The sequence below is a fragment of the Pelodiscus sinensis genome, chromosome 3, assembly GCF_052426305.1.
Source record: "Pelodiscus sinensis isolate ZL-2025 chromosome 3, ASM5242630v1, whole genome shotgun sequence".
NCBI lineage: Eukaryota > Metazoa > Chordata > Testudines > Trionychidae > Pelodiscus > Pelodiscus sinensis.
The window spans coordinates 78,261,523-78,280,189 of NC_143054.1; the positions used below are offsets into that span (position 1 = coordinate 78,261,523).

At 43.1% G+C, this 18,667-nt stretch overlaps 1 protein-coding gene across 2 annotated transcripts in view; it reads right to left on the reverse strand.

The window, feature by feature from the left end:
• PDSS2 (decaprenyl diphosphate synthase subunit 2) overlaps window positions 1–18,667 on the reverse strand; it is a 208,822-nt gene that overhangs the window by 62,099 nt on the left and 128,056 nt on the right. For both annotated transcript variants that reach the window (XR_016349154.1, XM_006123168.5), the window contains exon 3: window positions 13,517–13,715. Coding sequence is in view for 1 of the 2 variants with exons in the window: in XM_006123168.5 (XP_006123230.1) it covers window positions 13,517–13,715 (199 nt within the window). In the remaining variant the exon portion in view is untranslated. The remainder of the gene's footprint in view (window positions 1–13,516; window positions 13,716–18,667) is intronic.

The following is an 18,667-nucleotide window of genomic DNA, read 5'->3' on the forward strand; positions in this document are numbered from 1 at the left end:
AGGTTTAAACAGAAACAGAACAAGTTCTTTCTACTACAGGTTGAATCTCTCTAGTCCGGCACTCTCTGATCTGGCATGATTTTAGTTAGCACACTTATGGGTGTGGCCAAGTTTCCCACAGTCCCATAAAGTTTGTTTACACCCATCACTTCTGGCTCTCAATGTTCTGTGCTTTTACTTAGCTCTAATTTACCTCTAAGTGTCTTCTAAGAGCCCAGTAAGCAGTGGAAGTGCTAGTAATGCTGCTAGAAAATACTGACCTCCCATGGTCTGGTAAATTCTCTGGTTCAGCACCCGTCAAGTCCTGAGGGTGCCAGACTACAGAGGTGCAACCTGTACTGAAAGCAAGTTCACTATGCCTTCTATAGCCAAGGTGGCTTAACAATTTTCTTTTTTCAGTAATCATTTTTCAGTTGCTCAAATTTGTTTAAAATTATTTTTTTATTTTTTGTTTTAAATTTTTACCCAGATGAACTTTGGGAAAACTGTCTTTGAGCAAACAGAATAAAACTCCTACTCTTATTCTATTCTCCCCCCGCCCCCCTCCATATTTTTCCCATTATATTAAAAAAATCAAGACTTTTTAAAACAAGTCTCGCTCCTCAGCAGTTCAAGGAAGAAAGAGGGAATTTGATATGAACATCTTCCTCAGTGAGGCAAATTGCCTTTTGGCATCTAGCACACTGGGATGTACAAACAGGAGTGTTATATGTAAGACAGGAAGCAACTGTTCTGCTTTACTCACTCTTGATGAGGCCTCAGGTGGAGCACTGGGCAACACACTTTAGGAAAGATGTTGATAAATTGTAGAATGTCCACAGGAAAGCAACAAAATTAACAAACTGTTTAGAAAATCTGATCTACTAGTATAAGATAAAAAAGTAGGCATGTTTAGTTTTGAGTAAAGAAGACAGATAACATTGAGACAGTCTCAAAAATGTTAAAGGGTTCTTAAAAAGAGGACAAGAGGTAACAGGCTTAATCTGCAAAAAAAAAAAAAAAAAAAGGAAGATTTACATGGGCTATTAAGAAAATCTTTCTAACTATAAGAAGAGTTATAGACTTGCAAGAGAGGTTGTGGTATCTCCAGAGGTTTTTAAAAACAGGTTAGATTAAAAAAAACTGTCATAGAATCATCAAAGATTAGAGCTATAAGAGACCTCGTCGGGAGGTTATCTAGTCCAGACCACTGCTAAACCAGGATCAAACCCAAACTTAATCAAAATGCATAGCTGGAGTCAGCTCATCTTAAGCTGACCTGTGGCGGCGTTCACACACAAAGAAAGAAGGTATACCGGACACTGTGGAGGGCTGCCCTTGGAATTCGATTTAGGGGTCTATACTAGACCAGCTAAATCAAATGCTAGAAGATCAACCTCCTGAGCTTCGATCTTTTCATAAGTGTAAATGTGCCCTAATAGTAGGGATGTTAGATATCAATTAACTGAATAAGAACTTAGTGGTTACACGATTGATTAGTCAATAGTCCCTGGGAGCAGGCCTCTGCCACCCCATGTTGCTACCTCTGATATAGCATATTCCTCAGGATATTGCAGAATTTGAGCGAGTGCAGGGAAAGATAATGAAAAGGTTAGGAACTCGAAAAAACTCTTCCTGGATTACAATTAAAAAACACCTGACCCCCTCCCCTGCCCTGCTCTGCTGTCTCTGATAGAGAGGCAGCAGCTTGAGGAGGGCAGCTAGGAGCCGGTACATGCAGGCAGCCAGCTTTCAAGCCAGCTACCCATGTAGATCAGCTCCAGCAGAACCACCAGCCCTCCCCTTGATGCCTCCCACAGAGGCAGCGAAAGGAGTGGGGCCAGGAACCAGTGCTCAGGGGGAGCCGACTTGAAAGCTCCTTCAAGCTGCCTGTCCACCCTGCACTGACACCTCAGTCAGACACGGGATGCCAGCACAGCCTCTGTCTGTGGGGAGGTTGGGCCCCCCCATGCACAGGGGATGCTGCTGCCCTGCCCTGCTGTCTCTGTGTCAGGGAAGGGTGCAGGTGGTGCCACAGGATCTGGTGCTTGTGGAGAGTCTGCTTAAAAGCTGGCTCCCCATGGGCACTGGATCCTGCCTCCCCCCCTTGCTGTCTCTGATACAGAGACCGTGAGGGAAGGGAGGATGCCTGTAGTCGATAGGATTAACCAATAAACTCAGTCTTATCAGTTAATCATGTAGACGACTACATGTTGACATCCCTACCTAATAGAGCTACTTGCAGGCTTAAGCCTGCAAGTATCAGGTTTTTATCACTTCCAAAATTTTGTCTGCACTAACTGTTATAGCTTTATCACACTGAATATTTTTGTTATCCATATTAAATAGCCAATCTCTTGCTGATTTTTGGATGCAATTGGCCTCAATTAACATCCTGTGGTAGGGATTTCTGGTCTGTCTATGAAATGAAAAGTATTTCCTTTTATTACTTTAGAATTTGCTATCCTTCTGTCTGACTGTCCCCTTGTTCTTGTATTGCTAGGTGATCTACTTTCTCTATACCATTCATTATTTTATATACTTGTCCTATCTTATTTGCCTTTTTATACAGAATTTAAATAATTTCCATCTGTCTTTATGAAAAGTTTTTTCATTTTCCTAACCTTTTCATTATCTTTCCCCGCACTCCCTCAAATTCTGCAATATCCTTTTTAAGAAAAGATTATTATTGCACCCAATATTAGAGATGAAGCTGGACCACCGATGTCTATAATGGGGCACTATAACATTTTACCATATTATTTTATATTTTCCATACCGTTCTTAGGGTTGCTAGATGTCCGGTATTCACCCGGACAGTCCAGTATTTGCGGGCTCCGTCCAGCAAAAAAAAAACCAGGAAATACCAGACATGTGAAATGTCCAGTATTTACTGTTTCCCTGGGACAGAAGCCCAGGGGGACATTTTCCCCTGCCGCGTCTGGTGGGGGCAGGGGAGCGAGGAATGCGGCAGAGGCATAGCAAAGGGGGGCAGCACTAGGGGGGCACTGGGCTGGGTTGGGAGCGAAGCGCACACTGCTCTGGCCCACGTGACCAGCAGAGACCCGGGAGCTGGCCACGTGATGCCTCCCTCTACACACTGTGAGCCGAAGCAGACAGGCCGGGTATCAGGAGCAGCCACTTTAAAAGTAAGATTAACTTACCTGTTCCTCTGGTGCCTGGCTCTGTGGTGGTGGTGGGGGGGGGGGGGCCAGTGGGCAAAGAGGGGAAGGGATTTGATTGGGGTGGAGTGTTCCTGACACTGGGGATGTCCGGCTCAGGGGGAGGGGGAGTGCACTGGGATGGGGGGACACTGCGGGAGGCCTGGCTCTGAGGCAGAGGTGAGTGCATTGGGATGGGAGGGATGCTGCAGGGGGCCTAGCTCTTAGGCAAGGGTGAGTGTGTTGGGATGGGGGGGGACTGGAGGGCCTGACTCTGGGGGAGGGGTGAGTGCATTGGGATAGGGGGGAGCCTGGCTCGGGGGAGGGGTGGGTGCATTGGTGGTTAGTATGTGGCTCCAAACTGGAAGGAGTGGTGCAACTTTTGCTTAACAACTTTGGTATCCCCCCCCCCTTTTTTTCCCCCAACAGAATTTTTTCCCGGTGTTTTTTGTTTTTGTTTTTTTTTAAATGGAAGGGTGGGATGTTTGGTATTTTTTGTTAAACCATCTGGCAACCCTAACCATTCCTTATACATCCTAACATCTTTTTTGATTTTTGGGTTGCAGGAGCATTTTCAGTAGAGTTCTTCACAGAGCTCTGTGCAATGATGCCTAGGTTCTTTTCTTGAACTACTACGGTTAATTTAGAATATTTTCAGTCAAACTAAGTTTAACGTAGTTTTTGTGTAACAATTTTCTTATAAAAAAACTAAAAACTTTAGATATAAATACAAATAAGAAACCCTAAGAGAAGGTTACCATATATTTCTAATTGTTGAGGATATGTAGCATCACCCTACATATTTATTTTGTATTATTTTAGCTTTTCTGACCAGAACTACCAGTAACAGATTCCTTTAACTCAACTTCTGATGGTCACATTTCTCTACTCTTCTTTTGCCCCTGAGAGGGTGTCTTCTAATGGTAGCCCTGGAGCCTCACTCATACTAAAACTGCAGGAGGGAGTCGCTATTTTGAAATAGGGAAATTCTTCATGTAATTCTCTCAACAAGGAACATTTTCAGTCTCTCCTGAAGAACAAAATTTCAATTATGAATAGCAAAGACAAAAAATGGCCACTAAGCCTAACTTTTTTTCTTCAAAAGCAGACAAAATTCAGTGAGTTTTAGCTAAATGGGAAGGAAGGGGGTTTAAGAGTTTTATGTCTTTTTTTTTTATAAAGGTGGTCTGACCCAGAGTGCTAAGTTTCTTAAAGGAATCATTTTAAAATTCTTATTTTCAACCTAAATTAACTGATTTATTTGTAAATTCTCAAAAATAAATTCTGTACACAAAAACCAAATGCTCTAATTATTGGGAAAAAGCACTATATTATTCATATGTAACAAATTACTTGAATTCCCATGTTAAGTACAATTCTCAACACAACCTTGACAATAGACCCATGACTGATATTTGCATAATACTAATGCATAAACAGTTTCTTTAATGAACCACTATGTACATAAGTTTCTGTGCAAAGGAAAGATTTACATGAAAAACTAGTAACATTTACACAAACACAAGGACTATTTTGTAAACAACATATTTATGCCTTCAGGAATACATAACGTTAACATACGGAAATGCAGTGACTATATAAGTAGTACATCTGTGCCTCTGTTTATTTATAAACAACTAATGCTTAATACAACAATGCTCCATAATGTGGTCTTGTGGTAGAATGCTGCACTGAAAGGCAAGAGTCCTCAATTCAAGCATTTCACATAGCAGGAATTGCTTCAGTGTACAGTGCCAGTCATCCATACAAAGTGGGAGGGTTGGAGGGGGTCATAAAATTATAGGGAAGAAAAACTGGGGGTATCATCCTCACATCCTCAGTCAGCACCCTGGGGAGCAATGCTATAACATATAATCCAAGTGGCCCTTTGACCAGAACCTACTACATATTGAACCTCTTTAGTCTAGTACCCTTGGAACCTGACCGGTGTCAAACCACAGAATTTGCTGAACCACGGGAGGTCAATATTGTCTAGCAGCATGACTAACACTTCCATTGCTTACTAGGCTCTTTGAAGACATCTGGGGTAAATTAGAGCAAAACAACAGCATAAAACACTGAAAGCCTGGACTGGTGGCTGTAAACAAACTTTATGTGACTGCAGGAAGATTGGCCACACCATGAATAACATCCAGTTAACTAAAATCATGCCGAACCTTGGATGTTGCTGGACCAGGGAATGCCAGACTAGAGAGGTTCAACCTGTTCTGACATATAACTGATGTTTACAGTTTATTTTAGCATATTATGTTTGCATCATAGTATGTACAATATAAGGCTACATATGAGCAGTTTATATTACATTTATATGCATCAATCTATCCTCTCACAGACTCATGTATCAGTGACCTCAAATAGCTAGAATTTCAGATCTGGTCATGTATATATCTTCATTGCACCCTTTATCTACATAGGCATTTATATCACAGGCATCTCGGTGGTACCTCAGATGCTTTAGTGGCTGCAGCTCTAATACTGAAACAGGTTTCCATTGACTTCTCTGAGATACTCCCCTTGCAAGAGGGATATAAACGAGTGGTTGACTAACAATAAGCCTACGCTTATCGATTAATCTAGTTGACTATTCGCATCCCCCCCTTGCTGGCTCTGTATTAAGGGTCTGCCTGCGGCAGTGGAACAGCTCCTGTCTGCAGAACAGCTCCTGTCTGCGGTGGCCCGGGCTGGCCGTGAACAGAGGCTGCCCCGGCAGCAGCCCCTGTCCACAGAGGGTCCCAGCTCCCCACTGGGACCGCCCTGCGGACAAGGGGCTGCTGGACCCAGCGCAAATTAGGACTGAGCAAGACTGACTCAGTCTTGGCTCCCAGCAAGTCTGGGACCTGCCGGCTCTTACTACATTTAAACTGCAGAGTTGCAGTGGGGGTAGCTCAGAGACCCGGCATGAGCCAGGACTGAGCACCTTCCCTTATCGACTAATTGTGTAGTCGATAAAAATGTTATGGACTGTAAGATTAGTAAAATAGCTGCTTCTTAACATCCCTAGCTTGCAGCATGAGCTTCTCTAGATATAACCCTACTCATCATTATAAAAATGTCAAATGTATTTCGGCTTTTCATGCAGTTTAAATGATTGCAGAATTGCATAGGTCCTGTACTATGACACTGACCTCTTTTGTACAGCTCTTTGAGATCCGTTGATGTAAAATGAATGCAACCTGTGACTAGGTTTTATTATGTGAAAAACTTATTCTCTCATAAGTGAAACTGGGCATTTCATCTGTGCTTACACATCTGAGTTAACATTTCAAAATCAGGAGAAAGAGGATACATTCCTAAATGAGTAATTGTAATGCACTCTGAAAATTCTGAAACTTTTGTGCAACAAATATGTATATATTACCACAATCTATAGAGAGAGTTTCTGTTAACGTACTAATCCATAGCTGTAAAAAGTACCATTCACAGTTAATCAGTTGGTTTTTGTTCTTTAAACAGAAGAGGTACCACATGCTGTCATTAAACATAATAGAGCAACTAACATTAGAGACCTGAGAACCCATCTCCCTTCAGCTGAATATCTCCCTTCAGAAGTATATCTACTCCTATGATGAAAAGCATATCCAAGGTTAAAGGCCAAGAAGAGCCAATCCTTACACGGAGTACACATATTTTTAAATCCCAGAAAGTGATATAAGTTAAATAATGAGACACGACTATCACTGCATTCAAGACTAGGAAGTTAGATATAGTTTAATTGCATAATTTTGTAACTGCACCAAATCGTATCAGTTACACGATTATTCAATGGTCCCTGGGGGCAGGGTCAGCAGCCAGTAAACTCCCAGCCCCACTCCCGAGGAGTCCCCTCTGCCACCTTGCACTGCTGTCTCTGTAAAGGTCAGTTCCCTGCACAGACTGGCTGTCTGACACCCTGCATGCTGCCTCTGATACAGAGACAGCAGAGGAGGAGTTGGGGTGGGTGAGGCCATTCTGAAGGAGCCGGTGCTGGTGGGGAGCCAGCTTAAAAGCAGGCCCTCACAAGCACCAGCTCTAGCCTCCCACTCTCTTGCTGACTCTAATACAGAGGCAGCGGGGGGAGGGTGGAAGAAATAAGGGGTGTGTGTAGTTGTTAGGATTAACCAATAAGACCAGGCTTATTGGTTATTTACATTACTATAAAATAACATCCCTAATTCAAGAAGTGTAAATATGCCATTGTCTAATCAGATTCATATGCCATTCTATACAATGGTAAAAATGTAATAAAATATTGATTGTGTTCATCTCAAAACATTTTTATTAGACAAATCAACTGAGAATTATGTCTTAAAAACAAAAATAATGTGGTTATGGATGTCTTAACATTTTATTTTAATCATTACTGTCAACACCAATTATGAAAAAAAGCCTAGAAAAAAATAACCCAAATATGACCTGAGAATAACCTGCAATAAGAAGTCAGACTATAGAAAATGATAATGATTCCTTCCTAATACTTTTTTCAAGTTATTCTGAATGTTTGCATGCTCAAACAACAAGAATTTAGATGACCCTGGCTTGGCCTCATCACTGTGATGAACAATCATGTTTTACACTTTATCTTGGAGGAAGTTGTGCAATTTATGGATTCACAGCTGACATTTCAAGATATCTTTAGTTCAGGGTTCTTGTACCCTGAAGTGACAAAAAAAAGATCACAACGCTTGAAAATGTGTGAAAGAGAATTATGTTCATTTGTTAAAAATAACATTTGAAGGACTTCCCTCCTTTAGTCCTGAACTCTCTTAACGTCACTACAGAGATAAGCTACAACAGAAGCAAGAGAAGGAAAATTACTACAGGATTAACAACAATTCCTATATCTAATGTTATTTCAACAATCAAAGTGTTACCTAAGGCAATTACCTTGCAGCCTTTTAATATCTACAGGGAAAAGCCTACAGGAAAATAATTGACTTTGCTAATTTTACCCTTGGCAATTATAAAATAGTTCTGCATTTCATTATGACTGCAAAAATTTACATCTAATTGTAAGCCCTGACAGTAGTACAGAGATAAATGCATCAGACAGAAGCTCAGACAAGAATCTAACAGCACAATAAAATTAATCAGTAGTGATGGTTTAAATTAATCTAACATGCTTACATTTAAATTACAATGCATACAACAGCTTTAATTACTGAAACAGATATACATGTCTAGATATAGATTATAGCCTTATCACAGTCAGTATTGTTTACAATATATTCCATGTTTCTTTTTCTATAAGCCAAACTGCTTAGCTACTAACTGACAAAAAAACAAAAACAAATACAATGCCATCACTCTTACTTTTTCTTTCAAGGAACACAAAACATTATGAAGAAAAATGTCAAGGCTATTTCACACTGCACACAGCTAAAAAATAGCTGCACAGATCTGAAAATTAACTACTTTCTAAAGAATAAATACCGTATGTTGAAATCACTGCACCTGTCAAGAGATTTCTATAGCTTGCCTTACATTTTTCTTACTTTTCAAGTAGGGTTGAAATGTGAGAGAATAATGTAGTAAATCAGTTTCCATGGTGGTATCCCACTTATAGTATGTAGAAGCTATAACACTATTTAGATGTCAGAAAAATGAAAAAAGTGTTAAAATGTTTTGGCAGAATTTTCAGATGAGCAGTATGACGACTGCTTGAAAAATATAGCACCCTTTTGTACTTGTGCTTCAATTTACTATAGGTCTGATTCTTGTCAAGTCTTTACCACTGGGGTGGGGAACCTTTTTTGGGTCAGGGGCCACTGACCCACAGAAAAATCAATTGGGGGTCGCACACGAGTGAGAAACAAACAAACAACCCTCACTGACACGTGGCTCCTGACTGAGAAGGAGAAAGACGCTGCCCACTTTCCCCTCTCACACCAAAGACTAGGAGGGCCCAGGCTAGCAGATTTTGTGTGCTCCAGCCCCATGGAGGGGCAGCAAGAAGGCTGGAGTGCTAGTGCGGGCTCCCCAGTGCTGGGGAGAAGCCCTGAGCCTTGGAGGCTGGATCCAGGAAAGTCACGGGACGCATCCGGACCTGAGGTTCCCCACCCCTGCTTTAAGGGACTATTCTTGCTGGAATGCTTAATGATTTATTATTTTCTCAAAGTAGTCTCTCAATTTGAGTTAAAATCTAGGTTTATTTAGGGTTATATTCTCCTTTGATTTTCACTGAGGGTCTCATCTAGGATCTCCTGAAATGCTGAAGAACGAATCCTTAATTGATACAAAACAAATATAATTATATTAATCTTAAATCAATTTCCAAACTGTTTCACATAACAGTTTAATCAGAAAAAAAGTACTGCAAAGGTTACAGAAAATATTTCTGACTCTTTATTATTACATTTTTTCCAGATAAAAAACCATTAGTTAAGCAGGTTGTAAGTTGATTTACCTTCTCTTATACTAAACTCTTTTAGTGTTACAAATGACGACAGTACCATACACATTCACATACCATGGGTATGCAGAAGGCACTAAACAGAATGGCATCATTAGGCTCAGAAATAGCAAATGTCTTTATAACGTAACAGCGTGGAATTATTTTATATAAGATGTACATTTTTATTATACACAGTAGTGGATAGACAGATAAGTACACTTTGTGTACTACTTATATAGTAAGATTCCAAGATTGTCACTGCGAAGCCTAGAACATCTGTTGAGTCAGTGCAAAACAACTAGAGGCACATGTGATGATGGCAGATCAATTGCCACCTTATGCCAAGGCCAATACGCCTCACAGAGCCCGGGATCAGCTGGGGACTCCAGCTGATCTCAGGCTCCCGCGCTTCAAAGGGGCAGTAGAGCATCAATGCCTGCGATTAACGCGTTAATCCTTCCCTGCGTTAATCACAGGCGTTAATGTACATCAATTGACAGCCCTAATAAAAATGTGTTTAGCGTGTAGACTTTATCAAACACTTTAAAGTTGTTGCACCTATTACTCTAACTTATAACATCTGTACCCAATGTTATAAGCTAATATTTAAGTGTTTGCTCTGGTAAACATAAAAGTGTTTGCTCTAAAAGGGCATGTCTAAACTACATCCCTCTTTCGAAAAGGGGATGTAAATTAGGCAGATAGAAATTGCAAATGAAGTTGGGATTTGAATTTCCCACATTTCATTTGCATAATAGAAGCCGTGCATTTTCGAAAATTGGTATTTCGAAACTGAAACTGCTGTCTAGACGCGGTTCTTTCAAAAACAAAAAAACCAAAAAAACTCCAACTTTTTCCTAAAGAACTGTAATGCCTGAAAACATGAGGTTTACTGGTTCTTTCAAAAAAGGGTTTTTACTGAAAGAACCTTGTCTAGATCATGGAGGGCCCACATTCCCCTTGCCACCCCACAGACCAGGTGGCAGTCTCCCCCTCCTCTGTCTTACCTAGGGAACTGTGTTTATGTTGCTGCCCCGCTCTGAACCAGGGCCTGGGCATTACTGACTGCGGGTCTGTGTTTTTGTTGCTGCCCACCCTGAACCAGGGCCTGGGCCTTACTGACTGTGGGACTGCGTTTTTGTTGCTGCCTCACCCTGAGTCTGGGCCTGGGCCTCACTAAGTATTAAACTGAATTGTTTTGCTACCCTGTCCTGAACCAGGACCTGGGCTTACTAGTTGTTCAACTACTATTTGTTTGTCTTTTTTTGCTGGGCCTATCCTGTACTCCGTGCCAAGGGTTTAAAGTAGGGATATTAACTAGCGATTAATTTACAAGTCGATAGGCACTTCCAGGTTCCGTCTTTGAAATGTACAAGAGCCCCCGCTGGGGATTCGTGTATATTTCAAAGCTGGCATGTCGCAGGGAGCCCGGGGTCAGCTGGGGAGGCCCCAGCTAATTCCTGGTTGCATCTGTAGTAAGTTGAGGGTCAGTAACATGGAGTCAGCAGGCCTAAATAGAGACCTGTAACACGAAAACAGCAACAGGCCTGCAATCTAGTGAGCAAGACTTTGGTTCAGTAACACAGGAGCCAAGAAAGAGGCCCTACTGATAACTGTGTAATTATAAAAGTTAGGTTGAGCATGGAAGGACACAGGGAGACACTGAGTACAAACTGTAAGCCAAAGGGGATTAGAGGAACATCTTAATAAGAAATGTCTTGGTACAAAGACTCCCCCAAAACTAATGCACATACCAACCTAGGTTCAGGACCGAGTCAAGATTGACAGCACGAAGGATAGTAAGTAAGCCCCCCTTCCATAAGGCGAGGGGTGGTAATGAGGCAACAGAGGGTGGCAGCCTGGTACGTAAAGAAGTGATGTAATTTGTTTGTACCTGTCTATAAACGGACACTGCAGAGGGTGCTCTCCGGCCGACCTGGGGCGGGGGAGGGATGGGGAGGAGGAGGCGCACTAGGCACCTGAATGGCAGGTGTCATTGCCTAAACTTACAGAATGCACAGTACTTAACTTTGACTAACCGCTGTTAATATCTGATATATGGCAAGAGGCCTGCCTGGTGTTGGTACCTTGTCAACGCGGGCCATAGTGCCCAGTGGTGTAACATTGTACTGATCTCTGTTACCAACTGGTAGGAGCTTCGCATTTGACAATAAACCTGCTCGATTGATTTCAATCCTTGCCTGCATCTGTCATTTCTGGGGCCTCTCAGGAGATCTCCTGTGTTGAGCCAAGTGCACGGGGTCTAACACTCTAGATAAAGGGAGTACCGATTGTTACGCACACAATCATCACCGACGGAGTAGAGGTCTTGTCAGGAGGGCGCCAGGACGACCCTGACCAGACGACACTGACACTGACAGTTCAGACCACCAAAGGTACCAAGGTACAGAACACCGAGGTACGACAGCATCCCGCATTTCAAAGCAGCAGTGCTGCACTAAGTCCGGGGTCAGCTGGGGATTCCCCAGCTGATCCTGGGCTCCAAGCTGCTTTGAAATGCCCATGGAGCCCAGGGTCAGTTAGAGATTCCCCAGATGATCCTGGGCTCCTCCCAGCATTTCAAAGCAGCAGCACCAGGGGAGTCCCCAGCTGACCCCAGGCTCAATGCGGCGCTGCCGCTCTGAAATGCTGGGAGGAGCCACTGCATTTCAAAGCGGCAGCGCCACATGGAGCCCAGGACCTCCGTGCGGCACTGCCACTTCGAAGTACCTCTAACCCCTCCCTGTCTTCCTGCCTCTATTGGATAGAGGCAGCAGGGGCGGGGGGGAAGCGACTAGCCAACTATTCTGTCAACTATCCGATAAGCATTTGCTTATTGGATAGTTGACTAGTCCTTAACATCCCTAGTTTAAAGGGATGTTTATTCACCAGCTGGAGCACAGGTCTGGGGACCAGGACTACACCAGCCAGCTTACAAGGACCATCTATCACAAAGGCAATTTTGCCTGCATGGCAAGATAGATCAAAATGCCCAAGGGGACTGTTTCTGACTCCACATTAAGGCTGTTGGGTTCACACTTGATACTTGATCAAAGAAAACTAAGTACAGAACTCAAAACCAGTTTGGAGTTTATGCCCTGGTTTGTAACTGTCTGCCCTGAAGTTGGCACTCACATTCATAAGCCATTCCAGGCAGACAGACAACATGGTTGAGAAGTCTCTTTGTTTTTAGGGCATCACCAGATTCAGTCATCAATGGGATTCAAGTTCTCAGCCATTTTGGACTTTTCCACTTTACAAATTTCACCTGTATGACAATACTAGTCACCTAATGCATAAATATCATTTTACACATAAACAAATGCATATACACATATATTCTAGTTTATTCATAATGTAAAACCCTTCCTATCTCGTAAACTTTCAGACAACTGATGCGGAACAAACTGGCTACAGTTGTCCTTTAATATGAGAATGGACTTTTGTTCATAGGGCACTCAATGCCCAAAGCTATCTGGATGTCTAACAACTTTTTACAAATTGCAAAAAGGCAAATCACACCTGTGCAGACCAAAATGAAAAGATCCCAAAGAGTTCCCTAAAAAGTAGAAGAAACAGAATCCATTTTTCCTTCCAAAAAAAGGCACAATATAAAACTAAATAATTAACTATGTCTTGAACTTCACACCTGGAATGTTGCCAAAGAGTTACTGTACTGTCTCTGTTCTACACTCTTGCAGACGCAGCAGCATATATATGTTAATTCACCAGCCTTGTCTTTTCATCCACTACTATCTATAGAATCACTGTTTCAGAACATATACTAAAGCCTTAGCAGTGGTAACATTTCTGAAATATTTTGGTAGACCTACCTGGAGCAGCATCCAGCTGTCAATCCAGCTGCACATAAAATGGAACTATGCCAATTTTTACTGTGAAAAGATGCCCCAATTCAGCTTTTTCTGTTCAGTAGCTATCTAACAACCAGAGCTGTTACATATTAGAGTAATAGAAACATTTTTACCTTAGTGTTCTGTAACTGAGCTAGGCTTGTGCAAGCATTTGCTAGAAGAAAATCTCCACTCAGGACAGCTATTTTATTTCCAAACTGCATGTCCTTCAGTAGGCCATCGCAAGACTTCAGCTCACCAATGTTTACTATCCCACGATGCACCAGAAAGGCAGTGTGGATCAGCTCTGTAATCTCTGCCAGACTTCTTTGACTTAAAACAAAGATAAAATATTTATTTTTGAAGCCACAAACACAATGCAGATTATTGATAAACCATTCTACAGTTCCTCATCTACACAAGAATGTTTTATAATTGTTGCTTCACCATAATTCTTTAGAAATTGTAGTGCACAAGAAGTAATTAGAGACAGTATGATGTCATCTCCGCAATTATAACATGATACGGTCAAATCCTCGGTTTCCATAAGGAAAAATTCTTCTCCTCAGTATTAATTTTCTCAGAGAATACAAATAAGTTACTAGTCAACATTTTTCTTGTTTTAAAGACTTTTACAACATCCCTTAAAAGAAACTAGTAAGGAAACCAACCACAGAGTGCTGGTAAGGGTGAGGGAAGAAGTTGATCTGTTTAGTAGAAATTGTGGAGACTATCTACATTCCTTTGGAAATTTGCACAAAGTAAGAGATTGTGCAGAACAGTGCTCGATTAAATTTTACAAGTCAATTTTTCATTCTGATGGGCTCAATATTAGGGATGTAAAATCCCATTTAAAATGTTAACTGGCCTGTTGCGGCATGCCACAGGTGGAGCCACTAGAACAGCCCCTCGGCAGAGGTCCGGTGGGCCCGGCTGTGCTGAAGCAGCCCCCCAGCCATGGTACACCACTGGCTGCTCAGGCCAGGCCTGGCACTGGTTAACTGGTTACCTCAGTAATCATGCCAATAAGGCAATACTTACTGGGTAACTGGTTATCCCTTCACATCCCTACTCAATATAGGAGGCTCCAATCTCTGCACTGAAAAAGAAGTATTTTCTCTATATATATAGCTCTCCTTTCTCTGGCATTTTCCAGCTATGGAAAAGGAGAAATGATGTAACAGCTGTAAAAACAATGTTAAATTTTGTGGACCAGTATCAGAATGTAGGAATGTTCAGGGGAAGTGGACTACATAAAGTCAACCCACAGAATGGAGAGAATTGCTAAGGATTGGCAAAGAAGGGCAATCTCTAAACTGAAGTGGCACCTGCCTCTCTTTCAGAGAGTGCTTACCTGACCTTCTAGGCTACTGTACGAAGAAGAGGATAAAGGATATTTTTTCTAAAGTGGTCGTGTCTGGCAATTAATCTGATTTCAAGGACAGCAGGCACCAAAAGCCCAGACACCCTGGGGAACAGCATCCTGTCCATGGATTGCTTAGGGTATGACTACACTACAAAGTTAATTCGAACTAACGTTTGTTAGTTCGAATTAACTTTGATAGGCGCTACAGATGCAAACCGCTAGTTCGAACTTAATTCGAACTAGCGGAGTGCTTAATTCGAACTAGGTAAACCTCATTCTATGAGGACTAATGCCTAGTTTGAATTAACTAGTTCAAATTAAGGGCTGTGTAGCCACTTAATTTGAACTAGTGGGAGGCTAGTCCTCCCCAGCTTTCCCTGGTGGCCACTCTGGGCACCACCAGGGAAACTCTTCTGCCCCCCTCCCGGCCCTGGAGCCCTTAAAGGGGCACGGTCTGGCTACAGTGCCCGTGCCAGGTGCAAGCCTGCCAGCACCCAGCCAGCAGACCCTGCACCTGGCACGGCTCGAGCCAGCCACCCGCTGCCACCCAGCCCTCCGCCTCTTCCCGGGACCAGGTTGGCGGCTCCCGGGAGCCTGCCCAGGCAGCGGCCAACACTAGATACCCTGGAGGGGATGGACCGAAGACAATGTCCAACCCATCCATCTCCAGCCTTCCACAAACAGAGGCCAGGGACACCATTACTACCCCCTGGCTAATACCACTCCATAGACCCAACCTCCATGACTTGATCTCACTTCTCTTTAAACTCTGCTATAGTTCTAGCCTTCACAGCCTCCTGCAGCAAGGAGTTCCACAGGTTGACTATTTGCTTTGTGAAGAAGAACTTTCTGTTGTTAGTTTGAAGCCTGTTACCCATTCATTTCATCTGGTGTCCTTTAGTCCTTCTATTATGGGAACTAATTACGAACTTTTCTTTATGCACCCTCTCCACACCACTCATGCTTTTATAGACCTCTATCATATCCCCCCTCAGTCTCCTCTTTTCTAAGCTGAGAAGTCCCAGTCTCTTTAGCCTCTCTTCATATGGGACCTGTTCCAAACCCCTGATCATTTTAGTTGCCCTCCCCTCTCCCACCCTCTCTCTTCCCCTCTCCCACCTCCTTTTCCCAGTCTCCCCGAGTTTTGTTCAATAAAGAGAGTTTCTATTTTTGAACACACGTGTCCTTTATTTTGTACATCAGGAAGGAGGGCTAGGGAGGGGTAAGTGGAAGGAGGTGAGGGGTATGAGCCCCCGATGGGGAAGACCGGGGTGGCTCTGCGGGCTCCTCGGGGTGGAAGCTCTCCTGCAGCCCTCCGATTGACTCCCCTCCCCGGATGGCAGTCTGCGGCAAGTGCCGCCGGGCTGATGGCTGAGTGCTATGATGTGCCGAGTGTGAGCATTCAGGGCACTCCAAGCCAGGACTGCTTTGCTGTCCCTCATCGAGTTAGACAAGCGAGCAGGGAACTCCTGGGAACTGTCTGTCCGGGGTGGGGGTCGGGTTCCTTTAAGCACAGCCCTCGGCTAGCCTGAGACAGCAGCTCCACGCTGTAAGTCCTAATCTGATGCCCTGCCATCACTGCTTCTGGCCAGCCTTAACCTCGGTTCAGGGTCCACTCAATGTGGACATGCTAGTTCGAATTAGCAAAATGCTAATTCGAACTAGTTTTTAGGTCTAGATGCACTAGTTCGAATTAGCTTAGTTCGAATTAACTAATTCGAATTAAGTTAGTTCGAATTAGTGCTGTAGTATAGACATACCCTTATTTCCCACCTCTGCTCAAGCCTATGGTAGAATCATGGCATGGCATGGCAAGCAGGCACAACAACTGAATGCAAGAAAGAGAAAGACCAATACCATTCAAGGAGCAAAGCAATAAACCTCTTGTTAATTTCACAGTTTGCAATTCATGAAATTGGTACATTTAGCCCCTAATCTTGTAATTTAGAAAGCACAACCACAACTTTACTTACTAATGTCAGTGAAACTACTTAAATGAAAATAACTCACATGAGTAAAGTTATGTATGTTCTAAAATGTTTGCAGAATCAAGACCTGATGTAGCAAACATAAAATTAAATTGTAATCCTAAACAGAGCCCTGTTATGTTCTCCACACTTTATTTCCAAGGAAAGGGGTTCAGGACTGATTTATTCAGTGAATAAATTACCCCACCGATCCTTATTAATCCATGTTTAGGTTTGATTTCTGCTGCAGCATAACAGCAAGTAAGAAAGCAGAGTGGCTGTGGGGAGGTGAACTGATGTTTTCACGATATTTATTACCATAGAACAAAAATTATTCAACAAAAGAGTTCTAAAAGCTGACATTCATTATTCATTATCCTGTTGCATGCAGGGAAGTGTTATTTTTGAGAGACAAAGCAGGGGGCAAAGCATTCACCATTTAGGCAGCTAACTTCAAGACTGACATGGTTTCTCAAAAAGGCAGGGGAGAAAATCCTTCTGTATACACAGCCACACAAACGACATGGTACTGCACATATTCTTGCCTTGGGTATACTAAAGGGTTAACCAAATTTCAAGCACTGATAAAAAAAAAGACTAACAAGACATCCCGATGCTCCTGCTGTCATTGTCAGGGCAGCCCTTGGAGGAAATGTCCATATCAATTCAATGTATCAGATGGACAGCTGATCAACATTAAACAGACTTGCTCTGGGCACATTGAGCTGAGCTACCTGTTATGAATACTAATGAGAGCCCTCTGCTCTCTACAACTGAGCTCTGCCATTTCCGACTGCTGAAGATCGCAGGACATATGGGGATCCCTAGTGACGAGCACATAAAGCTGCAGCTAACTCAAGTGACGGCTCATTTCCCCCAGCTGAAGGCAGACATTAATATTCTGAGGAGATCAGACCCGCCTCTCTGACCTCCAACTATTGAAGCAAAACGACGACTGTACCATTTCTTCATTTAATAAGCCTTTAATGAAGGAAACCAAAATCCCCTCTTTGACTTCAGCATAGCTCTCCATGAGAGAGTTGCATAAATACATGTCTCTCATACTTTCCAAAAGCTTCCAAATTTCTTTCCCCATTTTATTTTCTGTATTCAGTGAGCTCTCCAATTGTATTCTTGCTGTTGTGCGCACCATGTTACAAACATAATTTGGGGAAATTATCAGGTGTTCCCTTGAACAGAAAGCCTATTATACTTGAACCTCTGTACTCCAGGTGTCCCTAATCCAGGAATACCCATTGTACAGAGGAGGAAGCGGGTCTGTGCACTGCCACTCCCATTCCCCCTCTTCTCTCTAGCTGGCGGAATGGCAGCACAGTGACGCACTTCCCTTGAGGCTTTTCCCCATCGCTCCTATAGCAGTGGAGAAGGAAGGGGATGTCAGCTAAGCACCCCATTTTCATTTCCCTCACGCCCTGCCCCTGGAGCGCTTGGCCCCACAAAATCTTTAATCCTGTATATATTGTTTCCCAGGGTTGCTGGATTAAAGAGGTTCAAGTGCACTTATCTTCTAATCCAGTGGTTCCCAACTTTTTGTTATCGGGGATCAGGAAACCCGTTCACAAACTTTGGGCAGACCAGTAACATTTTATTTGCATATTTGCATCTTCATTATGTAAATGACGAATACACAAATATGCAAGTAAAAGCTCAGCTCCCAGTGCCAGCTCTAACTCCTAGACCTCCCCAGCCCTCCACTACTCCCCAGCACAAGCCACTGACCCCAGAGTCCCCTGCACCCAACCTCTTCAGTGCCAGTCCCCCATCCCAAACGCCTCAATACTAGCCCCCCCCACAACCTGACCCCCCAGTACCAGCCTTCTGTATCGAGCCCCACTGCACCCAACCCCCCGAGCCTTCCCCTTACTAGCCCCTAATATTAGCCCCATCCTGAGAGCCGCCCAATGCCATCCGTCTCCATAGCCCCCCCACTA